The 15,066-nt window shown below is 58.6% G+C and overlaps 1 protein-coding gene across 3 annotated transcripts in view; it reads left to right on the top strand.

Moving 5' to 3' along the window:
* The first annotated feature begins 411 nt into the window (after positions 1-411).
* The window catches only part of LOC105464042 (fibrinogen C domain containing 1), a 37,664-nt gene continuing 23,009 nt past the window's right edge, over positions 412-15,066 (top strand). The window contains exons 1-3 of one of the 3 annotated variants that reach the window (XM_011711664.2): positions 412-756; positions 1,327-1,439; positions 11,323-11,802. In XM_011711664.2, the coding sequence (XP_011709966.2) occupies positions 1,368-1,439; positions 11,323-11,802 (552 nt within the window). In that variant the 5' untranslated portion in view covers positions 412-756; positions 1,327-1,367. Of the gene's footprint in view, positions 757-1,326; positions 1,440-3,599; positions 3,790-10,425; positions 10,800-11,322; positions 11,803-15,066 lie in introns of those variants that run through there. The other 2 variants (XM_011711665.2, XM_071078444.1) reach the window with 2 other exon arrangements.

The following is a 15,066-nucleotide window of genomic DNA, read 5'->3' as shown; positions in this document are numbered from 1 at the left end:
AAATATGGGGCCGCAGAAAGGGGCGGAGGAGGGGCGGCCGGCGGGCTTGGCGGGAGGGGAGCGCGGCGTCGGGCAGTGTGGGCGCCTCCCGGTCGGAAGCCACAATAGCAGCTCCTTCGCCGCGCAGATTAAGGACTTTGTCAATTACCTCCGAAAGCCGCTCCGGGCGGATTAAATGCTTTTAAAAGTGCTGCTGGTGGGAAGGGGCAACTAAGAAGCCCCCTCCCGGCACAAATCCCCTCCCGGGGGAGGAGAAGGCAGTGGCTGGGACCGCGCGGGGCGCGCCGGCGAGCGCGGGATCCGCCGGGAGCGCGGGCCAAGCGCGGAGCGGCTGGTACTCGCGACCACAGAGCAGTCGACTGTAGCAGTGGCGGGGACCCCCATTTCGCCCACGGGCCGCACGGGCCGCGCGGGCCAGGGGGCGTCGGGTGGGCTCTCCGACCGCCGGCGCGAGGGCACGCGTCTGCGGAAGCGGACTGGGACGCCCCCAGGACCAGGCTCACGCGTCGGGGTCGGGAGCAGGGAGTTCCCCGGGGGCTGGAGACCCCACAGCTGGGTGCACTTGCCCCAGAACCTGGACCGAGACCTCGGGGGCCCGCAAGGGCGCACCTCCACCGAACCTGCCCCAGGTGCAGCCAGGGTCTTGGGGCGAGCTCTGCTCCTTGAGCCAGGAGGGAGCCAGGAGGAGCGCCGCGCCACTCCCCCGAGACGCCGAACCGGCCGGCAGGGGCGCCCTTGGGGCCCGCCCCGCGCACGGTGAGTTGTGCGAGTCCGGCCCGGGAGGAAGTTTGAGCAGAGACGCCGCCGGGGGGCTGTCAGGCCCCTCTGGGAGCCAGCAGGAGCAGGGCCGCCCGCGGCTGTTTGCTGCCCTTCGGCCGGCCGCGGTGTCTGGGGGCCAGTTCGGCCTCCTTTCTCTTGGCCTTTTCGGAGGCGGAGTTCACTATCCAAGTCCGCGGGTGTGAGCGCGCGCGTGTGTGTGTGTCGGGGGAGGCCAAGGGGAGCAATATAAAGCAAAGAGAGTCCGAGACCAGAAAAGACGCGGAGATTGAGAAGGAGGGAGGAGGGACAAGGGAGGAGGGAGAGGAGCGCGCCAGGGAGGCGCGGGAGCCGTGAGCGGGGACGGCGCGCAGCGCGAGCGGCGGGCGTTGGGCGGGCGGCTCTCGCGCTCCCGCTCCCGCTCCCGCCCGCACACAGCGGCGCGCTCATCCGCACACGCTTGCCCGCTCCCGGGCCGCCCCGGCGCGGGGCACAGAGGCGGGGACCCGGTGGACAGAGCGCGCCCCGCGCCCGCGCCCGCGCCCACCCCGCTGCCTTTGCGCTTCGCAGCGGCGCGTCGCGCCCGGCGCCCCCGCCAGTCCTACCGGAAGATGGTCAACGACCGGTGGAAGACCATGGGCGGCGCTGCCCAACTTGAGGACCGGCCGCGCGACAAGCCGCAGGTACGCGCGGGCGCTGGGACACTGGGCCTGGGCGGCTGGCCAGGAGGTGGCTGCTCGGGCCGGCGGGGCGGGCACCCAGTGCGGGGGCTGGAGTTTGGAGCGCACCCCTTCGAGGCTCCGGAGGCACGGGTCGGGATGGGGACCCTCCTCTCCTCCTCCCCTAGCCGAGGCTTGAACTCGAGGTTCTATGGGGGCGGCACCCCTGCAGGAACCACGCGCGCTTCGGGCCGGGTACCCTCTGTCCCCGCACCCCCAGCGACCCCCTGGTGCACGGGGGTGCAGAGGGAGTCGGGGACTTACAGTTCGCTGTGTGTCCACAGACAAATCAGTCCCCTTGCTGAGTCTCCGTTTCCTCGCCTCTCCAATGGGCATCTTAGCCACCCACAAAATCTCCACCTGGGCGCCACCCTCTGTCAGGCACCTGGTCCCGAACCTGACCCCCTGAATCTCCTCTGCATCCTTCCCTCTTTAGCCAGGGCCCTGCATACAGTAGGGGATCAATAAAGATTCATCTCCTGCAGGAACGCTGGGTGTTTTGATTTTCTGACTTTAAGACAAGGAAAGCAGGGCTCCGAGACGGTTGGCTCCTGCCTGAGGCCACGAAGCTCTGCTGGGATTTGAACCCTTGTCTGTGTGCTCCAGGGCTGGTTCATTCCTCCCTTCCTGCTGCCTCTTCAGGGGCAGTGGAGGTGGGGCTTGGAGGGTGCCCAGGGCTGTGCGGTGGAAGCGGGTGAGGGCAGAGCACCCGGGCTGGCCAGCAAGGAGGCTGGAGTCCGGAAGCCGAGGCGGAGGGGAGCCCCAGGGCTGCCCGGGGCTGGGCTGCCAAGGGACTGGGGCAGGCAGGCGAAATGAGGAGGCAGCTCGCTCACCAAGGAGAGGAAAGAGTAGGGCTGCCCATTTTAAATTTTAAATTTCTCCCAGACAGATGTCATTGGGGAAGGAACAGTTCGTGCTTGCAGCTGCAGGAGGGGGTGGCACGGGCAGCCCTTGGTGGTCCCTTCCCCTCAGGAGCTGCAACCTGCTCATTCTTCCTGGTGTGACACTGCTGTGGCACAAGGGCCCAGCCCTCTACGGTTTGCAAAGCCCCTTCCCATTCATCAGCATTACCTCACTTCTCCAAGCAGGCTGGGGGCCAGTGCGTCCCCACATCACAGACCAGGGATCAGAGAGGTTGGGAACATGCCCAAGTCACACGGCACGTTGGCAAGAGAGTGGAGATTCAAACCCTGGTCTAACCACACACCTATCCCACTGCTTCTCGTGGGCGGCCGGGCCCTCTAAAGGTTAGATCTGCACCTAAGCCCCCCTTCAAATAACAAGTTCCCTTCTGCTGAGATCTGACTTCTCCCCCTTAGCAAGAACTGTCTTAACTTCTAGACCTGTCCTCCAAGGCCATTCCTAGCCTGGCGCACTGTGCCTTCCCATTGGTCCCTTACAGGCAGTGACTGTTTGTTATTTGCCAACCCTGGGCCCCACACCACGCCGCCCCATTTCCAGATCTTTTCTGTGTCATCTTGTTTGCTTCCCCAGGCTTACACACACACACACACACACACACACACACATACACACACACACCCCTTCAGTCAGCGACACCCTACATATACTCAAAACCTAACTCAAATGCTGCCACCTCCTCCAGGAAGCCTTCCCTGATGCCCTGTGGCTGTATCTCTAAGTTCTAGTCGTGTTGTAGCTTGTGCCACTCAGCTGCCTTGTCCTGGGCCCCTCCTGCATCAGGAGATCCCTTTGCACACACCCTCCTCTGGAGCCCATCTCTTGTTCTCTGCCCGGGCCCAGGCTCCATTCCTTCCAGGCAGCTCAGGTCAGGCATTGAGGATGTTTGCTGAATCGAACTGCACGAAGCTTCGGCCAGGAAGAGCCTCAGGAGACAGCCAGCAGGCACTGGTCTGTCTCAAGGGGAGGTGCCTTCTGGGGAATGTTTGAAATGTGGCTTCAAGGCCTCTGGACCGGGCCCTGCCTTCCTCTGCTGCTCCCTGAGGACACAGCTTTCAGCTGCCACCAGGCCACACAGCCCAGCTGTCTGCCCCTTGGCACTGGAGGCAGCTTGAAGGCTGTGGCTCCTGGAGCCTGGGCCAATAGCAAGCACCCCCGCCTCCCCTCCCCACCCCTTTGGTGACCCAGCATGTAGACAGCCTGTTCCCTGTGCCGGCTCTGGGCTTGTTTGAAGCTTCAGACAAGAGGCAAGGCCCTTCCTGTGGCCACTGTCAGAAGAAAGAGAGAGCGCTGGCTGCCCTGGTTCCCTTGGGCCTGCCCTCCCTTGGGCCAGCCTTCTCTCCTCCTTTGCGGCCAGGTTCATCTCACCCGCTGACATGCTGTGTGGCTCTGGGTAAGTTACTCCCCCTCTCTGGGCCTGGGCTTCACCATCTGTAAAGTGGGAACAGCAATCTTCACTTCCTCCTCATTTCACAAGGGCTGTTATGAGGGCCACGTGAAATACTGGTGTGTTTTGCAAACTGTAAAGCACTGTATGCTCATGAGGAGGATGCCTCTCACAGCAGCCTGTCCCCTCCACAGGCTGGCTGTGTCCCGGTCTCCTCTCTGCCCACCAGGAAACGCCGTCTGAACATCTGGCTCCTACCAGAGGGGCCTGGCCGAGATTCTTTAATGGGGGATTTTCCTCTGGGAGCATAATGCCGATGCTGCACTCCAAGCACCAGTAGGTCACAGGCCACACCTCTCGTTTCTTAGTCACAGGCACCCTAGGAGCTTGGTGGCAGGGATGATGAACCCATTTGATAGATGAGGAAACTGAGACTAAGAGCTGGAGCGGGGACTCGAACCTGGGTCTTCTTGGACAGCAGACAAGGGCCTCTGTGGGAGGATGGAGGGAAGAGAGGCTGGCCGCCCTTTCTTGGTTCAGCCCACTCAGCCCAAGTTGGGGCTCCAGTGTCCAGGCTGTGTGGTTCCCAGGGCACCAAAAGCACCTGCTGTGAGTGGGTATAGCCCAGGTCCAGAAGTCCTAAAGGATCATTGTCCAAATGTAGCCATTTCTGGGGACGCTGTGGGCCCCCTCTATCCCAGCCCTATCCAGCCTCAGCTCCTCTTTGCTGGGCGACCTTGGATGAGTTGCCAACTCGGACTTTGTTAGCGCATCCTCCCTCTCCCTGCAGATTGGACTTTGTTGGCGCGCCCTCCCTCTCCCTGCAGATTGGACTTTGTTAGCGCGCCCTCCCTCTCCCTGCAGAATGAAGAGCCTCTCACACCCTTGGGGCAGAGTGAAACGATATTTGCCAGGAGTTTGGAGGTTGTCAGATGAAAGGCTCTAGAAATAGCAATGATTCTTCTGGTCTTGGAGCGCGGGGCAGGAAGTCACCCTGCAACCATCTCCGCTGGTCAGAGGGGCTTGTTTTTCCCAAGCCACCCTACAGGGAGGTCAACTTCCAACCCACCCCAGGCAAGATCGCTTGATGCTTTCAAAATTTGTAAGAACATTTCAGAAAGAAAGAAAGAAAATCTCTTGGGGAAGTTCTTCCTGATGTCTAACCTAAATCCCTACTGCATTAAATTTACTCAGTGACTATTGAGGGAGGTCCCACCTCATGCTAGGAGGTATAGTCTGGTGGATATGGTCTGTGCCTCAGGGAACTTAGAGTCTCTTGGGGGGCACAAGCTCACAGGTCAGAGGCGATTACAAACCATCATGGGTGCTAGAAAGAAGATTTATGCCTCTTCTTGTCCCTTGGGGTTTGGGTTGAGGTCACTGTGCTAGGCTTGGGGTTTCCCGAGCCCCTCCTTCTGAGCTCACTGTTTAGCCGAGGTGTGGTGTGGCTGAGGAGGCAGAATGGACGGGAGCAGGTGACTGGCCAGATGTTGAGTGAGGGAGGGAGGCCTGGGGAGGTGCCAGCTTTGTGGGGGCAGCAGGTGGGGTTGGTGCCATCCCTGAGTGAGAAATAGGAGGGCTCAGGTTTGGGGTGGATAGATGCTGGTTTGCGCCTCAGTGGGCTTGAGGCCCCGGTGGGCCCTCTGGGAGGCCAGAGCTGTATGCTGGGGGGATGGCAGGCAAGACCCTTATAGGAAACATCTGGAGAATCCCTATCCATGGTTCAGAGCAGATGCTCCCAGGGAGTGAGACAGCTGGAGGGCTTGGATCCTCCAGGAGGGGCAGAGGCTGGGAGCTCTGTGGGGTGCTCTTATCCCCTTGGACACCTTCAGCCCCTCCTGTGCCCCTCCCTGTGGCCTGAGGCTCCAGATGGCCCTGGCAGGGTTCTTCTGAAGGGCCACCAGCGGGATGGTGGTTCCCGCTCAGATCTCACAGAACAAGCCTGCAGACCCCCTTCCTAAGTCTTTGGGACCCCAGATTGGTGAGCAGAGCTACCAGCCCTTCACCCCCAGGGGTGTCTCCGGGACCCTCCCTCTGCCAGGGCCAGGGGCTCAGAGTTCAGCCCTTACTGGAAGTCGTGTGCCCAGCCATGTGCCAGCCGGGCGCGGAGTCGGCTCCTGGGGGACAGGAGGAATTTCCCCAAGGCTCTGGCCTGAGGCAAGGCCCAGTCCTGTCAACCCACGGAGCCCATAAGCCCCCGCCCAGGCTCTGTGCAAGCCTCTACTCGATCCAGAGCGCACAGGACCCCGCCACCTCCAACTTTCCATCTCCCAGTGCAAAGCCCCAGGATGTGTTTTTGTCATGCACAACAGCTGCCTGCCTTGGGCTGGGTGCTCTTAGGAGATGGGGGTGGGTGGCAGGAGGGGCGCTTACCTGGGTCTAACCTGGCCTGGTCTCCCCTGGAGGGAGACGTTCTTCTTCTTACTTTCATCTGTGGAGTGTGGTCCCAGTCTCCCCCGGGGACTCCTGCCAGCCAGCTCCCTTAGGAGGTGAGGAGGAAGGGAGGTGTGCCAGCTTAGCAGAGCGCCTTGGCATCAAATCCCTTCCTCCTCAGCTCCCCCCCACCCCGCTTCCTCAGAACCCCCAAGGCTGGGGCCTCAGAGAAGGTAGCCTGGACAGAGGTCACCCTATAACTGAGGCACCCCCGGGGGCTGCCTGCCGCCCTCCTGGCACGAGCCTTATCCTCCTTTTGGCCAAGGCTTCTTAGGCAACCATGAACCCTGGGTGGGCACTGGGGGTCACTCGAGGAACCAAGCTGAGTCCCTCCAGCTGGAAGCTTATGCAAGTGGTCAGTGGCAGAAGTGGGCTTTGAACCCGGGGCTCCCGGCTTAGGACCTGGTCTCTCTCCTGCCCACCTGCCCAGGATGCCCTGTCTTGGGAGCTGGGGGCTCTCCCCGTTCCGCGGCCCCCAGGGAGTGCACCCCGCTTGGCCACGCCAGGACGGATGAATCAGTTCCAGCCTCAGGCACACCAGTTGGGCTGCTCAGCGCCCAGAACCCCCCTTATTATCTCGGGCAGATTTCTTCGCAAGGCACGTAAACGGCAGCCCATAAAAGCGAACAGTACTTCATCTTTAAGGTGATCTCTGAAGACTAATTCTCCTCTGCTGAGTGCCCTGTTTCATCTCCAAGCTCTGCTGTTCCCTGCCTCCAGGGGACCCCCTGCGGCTTCCTCGAGCCCCTCCCCATTTTGGTGCCCTCTGCCTTCCCACCAGGGAGGGGCTTGAGTGGGAGGAGGGTGCAAGATAGGGCAGGGGTGTGGGAGTTGCAGAGAGGAGATGGCTGACCTCTCTGCCATGCCAGCCCCAGCCTCGCCAGCCAGCGGACCTTAATGCTACACAGTCTGGTGATGCGGCCCTGAGCTGCTCGGGGCAAGGTATCTCCCGACGGACTCCAAAAGCCTGCATGACAGGGACTTAGCTGCTGACACAGAGCTTTGTCTATCAAACCCAGCCATACTTTAGGCAGAGGAAGGAAATCATAGAACAGTCCAGTTAGCGGCCCTGGCACAGAGGCAATTCCGGAGTGCCCCAATCCTGGGTCCAGGTGGCGGTTCCAGTGCACCTCCCCCACGTGACTTTGGATGAGAGTCTTGTTCTCTGAGCCTCAGTTTTCCAATCTGCGTCGTGAATTCAACCATAGCCTCAACTGCATGGGGTTACTTGGAGAATTCAGTGATGGGAACATGGTCCACGCCCAAGGAATGGCAGTGATGGTGCAGCGCCCACCTGTCTGTAAGCTGCTGACCTGCAGGTGGCTGGGGGCTGGGGAGGGCCTGAAGCTTGCCCATTCTGTGCCAAGCTATCAGAGATGGGCACCGGGTCAGAGGCAGCCCTGCCTCGGGGCCCAGGGCCCAGCCAGGGTCATGAGCCTCTGCCCTGCCAAGTCAGGTAGATCTCAGGAATGCCTTCACCCCTGCCCCATGCCAGCTCCCTCCTGTCCATCTGCCTGTCCACCCAGCAGCGGCCATCGGGGCTGCTCTGTGCCAGGTGTTGAGCAGGTCCCTACCTGTGGAGGGGCTCCCAAGTTTCCTGAACTTGGGATTCACTAGTCCCTGAATCCTCAGAAGCTGTGCCCACAGCTTTCACAAGACACCCCGAAAGAGTTAGACAAAGTCAAGAATCACAGTCTATGCACCAGGCATGGTGGCTCGCGCCTGTAATCTCAGCACTTTGGGAGGCCAAGGTGTGAGGATTGCTTGAGCCCAGGTGTTTGAGGCCAGCCTGGGCAAAGTAAGGAGTCCCTATCGCTACAAAAATTAAAAAAAAAAAAAAAATTAGCCGGGCATGATGGTGCATCGTCCCAGCTACTCAAGAGGCTGAGATGGGAAGGTTGCTTGAGCCAAGGAATTTGAGGCTGCAGTGAGCTAGGATTGTGCCCTTGCACTGCAGCCTGGGTGACAGAGTGAGTCCTTGTCTCTTAAAAAAAGAATCCCGCCAGGCGCGGTGGCTCACGCCTGTAATCCCAGCACTTTGGGAGGCCGAGGTCGGTGGATCACGAGGTCAGGAGATCGAGACCATCCTGGCTAACACGGTGAAACCCCGTCTCTACTAAAAATGCAAAAAATTAGCCGGGCGCGGTGGCAGGCACCTGTATTCCCAGCTACTCGGGAGGCTGAGGCAGGAGAATGGCATGAACCCAGGAGGTGGAGCTTGCAGTGAGCTGATATCGCGCCACTGCCCTCCAGCCCGAGTGACAGAGCAAGACTCCGTCTCCAAAAAAAGAATCCCAGTAATCCAAGTCCATAGAACAGGAACTCCCCAAGAGCAGGAGCTGGAGCTGACTGGTCCCCTGATACCTCCTCAGGATTGGCCCAGAGCCTGGTCATGGGGAGATCTAGTGAATGTGGAATAGATGATTGAATGAATGATTGAGTGAATGAAGTTGAAGGCCACAACAATCTGTCTTGTAAGCACCCTCACAGGGGGAGCACAGAGGAAGAGCCCCTCTAAGCTGGGGGGAGTGGAGGGGAAACAGTCAAGGAAGGCTTCCTGGAGGAAGTGACAGCTAGCTGAGCCCTGAAAGAAGAGAATATATTAGGCCAGTGGAAGAGGAGGAGGGGAAGCGGATGCTCCTGGCTAGCCAAGGGAGCAGTTTGTGCAGAGCTGGTGCAGGAAAACTGTGCATTCAGGTCTGGCTGGAGTAAATTGTCTTGATGCGTGGAGCCTGGAATGGACGTAGCCCCCAAGGGGCCCGGGCAGGCATGGAGCACTGAGTCCTGGCAGCCGCATGACAACAGCGACAGGCCAAGGAACTCTCTTTCACATCCTGAAAACAAAGCAGATCTCTTTGCTGGGGATCTGCATGTCCAGGCGCATGTCCCCCCCACCCTGTCCTCTTTGGGTGCCAAGTAGGTCATTTGGCAGGTCCTTGTAGAATTTGAATTTACAAAAATGATTCTTTCCTCTGCCTCATCTTCTAGGTAGTACGATACAATGATGTAAGCGGCATCTATCGCTGTACAGTGTATCACTAAGAAAGCAAGCAAACTGTCCATTACAATTGTAAGACGTCCCCCCATGTTGGAGATGCTAAAACGTGAAAAAAAAAGAGAAGGTGCATCCCAGCATTGACGACACACAGAAATAACACTTTGGGTGGAAAAAAAATGTCCTCCAGATGCTGTATGCACATTGATCATGGGATAATAAAAGCCACTAATATTTATTGCGCGAGCACAACGTGCCAGGCACAGCTCCAAGCGCTTTAATATACGAAGTCATTTAAAGACAAGTCTCAAATTCAGAAAGTTGAAAATGTGGGGAAAATGTGTCTGAGAGTTGAGGAAATTCAATCATAGGAGGGGCCTGGCCTGGGGAGGAAGGCAGGAGGCTTGGGGCCTAATCCCAGTTCTGCTTTTGTTTGCTGTGTGACTCTGGGAGAGCCCCTTGCCCTCTCTGGGCCTCAGTTTTCCCTTGTGTGTAATGCTCAGGGGCTGTGAGCAAGTCTGCCCAGTGAATCTGGGCCTCCGAGAGCATGTGCAATCACACTCTGGCACCTCCATTCACCACAAGCTGTTCCTCGGCCCTGGCTTCTGGCCAACACAGTTTTTTGTTTTTTGTTTTTTGTTTTTTTTTTTAATTGCGCCTGCCGTTCGTTCCCATTTTGTTTGTTTGTTTGTTTGTTTGTTTGTTTTTGAGATGGAGTCTAGCTCTGTCTCCAGGCTGGAGTTCAGTGGCACGATCTCAGCTCACTGTAACCTCCACCTCTCAGGTTCAAGGGATTCTCGTGCCTCAGCCTCCCGAGTAGCTGGGACTACAGGCATGCACCACCACGCCCAGCTAATGTTTGTATTTTTAGTAGAGACGGGGTTTCACCTTGTTGGCCAGGACGGTCTCGATCTCCTGACCTCGTGACTTGCCCGCCTCGGCCTCCCAAGTGTTGGCCTTACAGGCGTGAGCCACCGCGCCCGGCCCCGTCCCCGGTTTTGAGATATGGCTTGTTCTGGAGTGACAGCCACTTGTTGCCTCGGCGCCCCTCCTCCTTGGAAGGCAGCAGGCCTCTTCTCCAGGGTGGCCTTAGGGCTACCTGGCCCAGCAGGTTGGCATTTGCCCTGCCAGAGGTCTGCTCTGTGAAGAGGTAGAGGAAGGAGAGAGGATGGGGTGGGGTGTGGGAAGGAGGTGCCTGGGAGCCCCCATGTGCCCTGGGGACTGGAGGACAGTGGGACAGAACACGGGATGTGGCCGCCACTGTTGGAAGGGACCTTCCGTGATGGGTGCCCACTACCCCAGGGCACTTGTTCCAGAGACAGCACGAGACCATCTCTAGCATCACTGCTGTTGCATCACATCTGTCTCTGACCCGTGTATAGAGAGGTGGGTGTCTCTGTATCGCTCTATTTTACAGGCGAGGAAACTGAGGCTCAGAGAGGTGAGGCCCCTCGCCCAAGGTCACACTGTGGGAAATGCAGCTTGGAGGCCTGAGCCCTGACCCGTCTGGCTGCAGAGGTGGGATCTCCACCTCCAGCCCTTACTGGGTGGTATGGGCTCCACGGGGGCCACACGGCCGCACACACAGGTGACCATGGGTCCTTGGGCTGTCACCGTGCAGGGCATGGGGGGTGGGGGGCAGGCGGCAGGGGCGGCGAGAAGGAAGGCTTGGCATTCTGCTTGTGTCTGTGTGTCTTTCTGCCTCGGTTTCTATTTCCCATCCTCTCCATCTCCATCTCCCTGTGTCTCCCTGCGTCTCTCTGTGTCTCCCTGCATCTCCCTGCGTCTCCCTGTGCCTCCTTGTGTCTCCCTGCATCTCCCTCCCTGTCTCTCCCTATGTCTCCACCTCCCACTCTGGGGCCCTGTCTCTCTCCACTTTCTCCCTGAGGTGCTCGCTGTGTCCCTCTCACTGCATCTGTGCGTGTCCCTGTCTCCCTGTCTCCCCTTGGACTGTCTCTCAGTGCCTGTCTCATCTCAGTCTCTCTGTGCCATGCCCTCGCCCAGCCCCCAAGAAGGGGCTCCTCTGACCCCAGGTATGCCTCTAATGCTGGCCCCTTCTCTCTCCTGTTTGTCTGTCTGTCTATGTCTGTGTGTCCTGGGCGGGCCTGCAGCGGCCTAGCTGTGGTTACATGCTGTGCACCGTGCTGCTGGCCCTGGCTGTGCTGCTGGCCGTGGCTGTCACCGGTGCCGTGCTGTTCCTGAACCACACCCACACGCCAGGCACGGCGCCCCCGCCTGTCGTCAGCACTGGGGCTGCCGGTGCCAACAGCGCCCTGGTCACTGTGGAGAGGGCAGACAGCTCCCGCCTCAGCATCCTCATCGACCCGCGCTGCCCCGACTTCGCCGACAGCTTCGCACGCCTGGAGAGCGCCCAGGCCTCGGTGCTGGAGGCGCTGACCGAGCACCAGGCCCAGCCACGGCTGGTGGGCGACCAGGAGCAGGAGCTGCTGGACACGCTGGCCGACCAGCTGCCGCGGCTGCTGACCCGAGCCTCAGAGCTGCAGACGGAGTGCATGGGGCTGCGGAAGGGGCATGGCACGCTGGGCCAGGGCCTCAGTGCCCTGCAGAGCGAGCAGGGCCGCCTCATCCAGGTAGGGCTGGGGTCTGCGTCTTGGGGTCTTGCTAGAGGCAAGGGGTTGGTGCTGCCACGTGCCAGGCGCCTGATGTCCACAGCCTCACTTAATCCCCAAGTGCCCCAGACAAGGGGCTACTGCTGTTCCCATCTACAGACAAGCCCATGAAACTCAGGGAGGTGCAGTCACTCATCCAGGGCTGCACAGCTACTGGGAGCCAGGATTCAAACCCAGTTTCTTTCCCGGTGACCCTGGGTAATTGTATAGCACCCCACGGCATTTGGCACTCAGTCAAATCCAGGGCTCGAGGGCTTCCCCAGTGCTCTAAGATGCGGGCGAGGCAGGGCATTGCGCCCCCATCAGCAGCAAATCGAGGCTTAGAGAGGGGATGTGACTTGCTAAAGATCACGTGACTGGTCAGTGCTACCCCATCAGAGAGAGCCGCACCCCATCTCTCCACGACCCTCCCAGTTCACTACCATGCAATGCCCACAGCTTCCCAGGGACAGAGATACCAGTCCAGGCAACCCAGCCAGACCCCTAGCCTGTCCCAAACCACCTCCACCCTCCCCACCCCTGCCCCCAGCCAAGCTAGGCTCCAGCCAGCTCCAGGCGGATCTGGGTGAAGATTTTCCAACTTCAGCTCTGAGACCACACTGGAAGCACCACCCACAAGAAGTTCCTCCTTCATAGGATGAGGGACGTGGGATCATCTCTTCTGCCTCCACCCTTTTCCAGGACAGAAAATGGTGGCCCAGAAAGGGATGGTGATTTTTTTCCTGGGTGCCGTGGCCGGTCAGACCTGGAATCCAGCCCCCTTGGAGCCCTGCCCAGCCCCTGGCCCTGTGCCACATCCTCCCGGTGACTCAGATCCATGGAGGCTAGGAGCCAAGCCCCTGCCCCCTTGGGCGCCCCAGCCCCTTCCGCCCCACCTCCCAGCAGCCACTGGGAGAACCAGGCATTTGGTCACTCAGCGCTCATGAGCAATGGGCCCCTTCCCTGCCTCTGAAGGCGGCAGCTGGAGAAATTACAGTCCTCATCACTCTGTCTGGGTGACTGATGGGAAGGTGGCTTCCCCTTCCCGGGGTAGAGGGATGTTTAGACTGCCTTCCAGCTGCCGCCCGCCCCCCGGCTGCAACTTCCCCAGGCCTCATCAGCAGGGCTGGGGGCTAGGAGTACCTCCTGACTTTCTGGCTGACCTGGGACCCCTACCTCACTCCAAATCGCTCAGCCCCTGGTCAGCTCAGGCCCAGTTCATGAAGGCGTGCCCTTAGAGCTGGGGTGGGGAATTTAGAAGGAGGGACCCCAGAGTCCTGCCCTCCCAATAGCCTGTGCAGAGGTACAGAGTCTTCCCGCAAGACTAACAGCCTGTCTGGGCCCAGGAGCGCCGGCTCACCTGACATATTTACTCCCCCAAAAATGTTTGATTTGACTCATTCCCCACAGACTGGATGATTCAAGAGACAGTGTGTCTTTATGTTTCATTCAGAGGCAGCGAGCCGTGCTCTTAACTCCTCCCTTCCAAGCTTCCCAGACCCTCAGTCGATCAGACGTGGGTTTCTCAAAGCTGTGCCTGCAGGCACCTTGGGTTGGAATCACCAGAGGTGTTTGTTACAAGGCAACTTCCTGGCCGGGTGCAGTGACTCATGCCATAATCCCAGCACTCTGGGAAGCCGAGGCGGGCAGATTACCTGGAGTCAGGAGTTCAAAACCAGCCTGGCCAACATGGTGAAACCCCGTCTCGACTAAAAATATAAAAATTAGCTGGGCGGGCGCCTGTAATCCCAGCTACTCAGGAGGCTGAGGCAGGAAAATCGCTCAAACCTGGAAGGCAGAGGTTGCAGTGAGTCAAGGTCACGCCACTGCACTCCAGCCTGGGCAACCGAGCGAGACTCTGTCTCAAAAAAAGGAAAAAGCAAGTTCCTGGGCCTCATCCCCAACCCCCTGCAGCCCCCCGGACGGGGGTGATTCTCATGTGTAGTCCCTGAGGCCTGCTGGTCATGGCTGAGCTGAGCCGTTCTGCCCAGAGGGTCTGAGTCCACAGAGCTTAGATCCAGTCTAGGCCCCATCTGTGCCAGCTGTGGGATGCTGGGCAGGTTGCAGCCCCTCTCTGGGCTGGTTCTTCTGACCCATAAAAGGTGCATAACACAGTCTATGCTGAGGGGATATTGGAGGGCCTGGCTACAGGGCTTTGTTGGCTCTGTCACCGTCTGTACCATCAACATCTCCTTATTACTATAGTAGAAATTGTTTGTGAGCTGAAATTTAAACCTATAGGGAACCACCATGCTACTATTGAAAACTCCCTTTTATTTTATTTTATTTTATTTTATTTTTTTCTCTGAGGCGGTCTTACTCTGTCACCCATGCCAGAGAGCAGTGGCGCGATCACGGCTTATTACAATCTCCACCTCCTGGGCTCAAGCAATCCTCCCACCTCAGCCTTCTAAGTAGCAGGCACTACCAGTGTGCACCACCATGTCTAGCTAATTTTTTTGATTTTAAAAAAATGTTTTTGTAGAGAGGTCTTGCTGTGGTGCTCAGGCTGGTCTCAAACTCCTGGCCTCAAGCAATCCACCCACCTTGGCCTCCCCACGTGCTGATATTACTGTGTTGGGCCGAAAATCCCTTTTCTGATAGGAATGATAGGTCTACACCACGTGCTGGGCTCTGTGTTGACGGCACTTTGCAGCCCAATAACCCCAGGAGGTTGGTACATTTGTTATCCCATTTTATTTTATTTTAATTCATTTATTTATTTTTTTGAGACATGGTTGTATCGCTCTGTCACCCAGCTGGAGTGCAGTGGTTCGATCTCGGCTCACTGCAACCTCTGTCTCCCGGGTTCAAGCAATTCTCCTGCCTCTGCCTCCTGAGTAGCTGGGACTATAGGCACGCACCACCATACCCAGCTAATTTTTTTTTGTATTTTTAGTAGAGACAGAGTTTCATCATGTTGGCCAGGCTGGTCTCAAACTCCCGACCTTAGGTGATCCACCCGACTTGGCCTCCCAGAGTGGTAGGATTACAGACCTGAGTCACCGCGCCCGGCCTTGTTATCCCATCTTATGGAGAGGCAGACTGAGGCTCTGAGTGGCAGGTGCCTGTGCAAGCTCGCTCACACAGCTAAGCAGTGCTGGGGACAGCAGCTCTGATGCCACTACCTCTAAGCGCTGCCCAGCCTTCCCCTGATGTGCCTGTGCAGCTTGGCAAGTAGAGACTCACTTCGCCATTAATTCGGGGCATGTTTATATGTACATTTTCAACTTTAATCATCTGCTG

Source organism: Macaca nemestrina, chromosome 14 (assembly GCF_043159975.1).
Source record: "Macaca nemestrina isolate mMacNem1 chromosome 14, mMacNem.hap1, whole genome shotgun sequence".
Taxonomy (NCBI): domain Eukaryota; kingdom Metazoa; phylum Chordata; class Mammalia; order Primates; family Cercopithecidae; genus Macaca; species Macaca nemestrina.
Note: the sequence above shows the minus strand (reverse complement) of the source record. Positions and strands in the feature narration are given on the sequence as shown.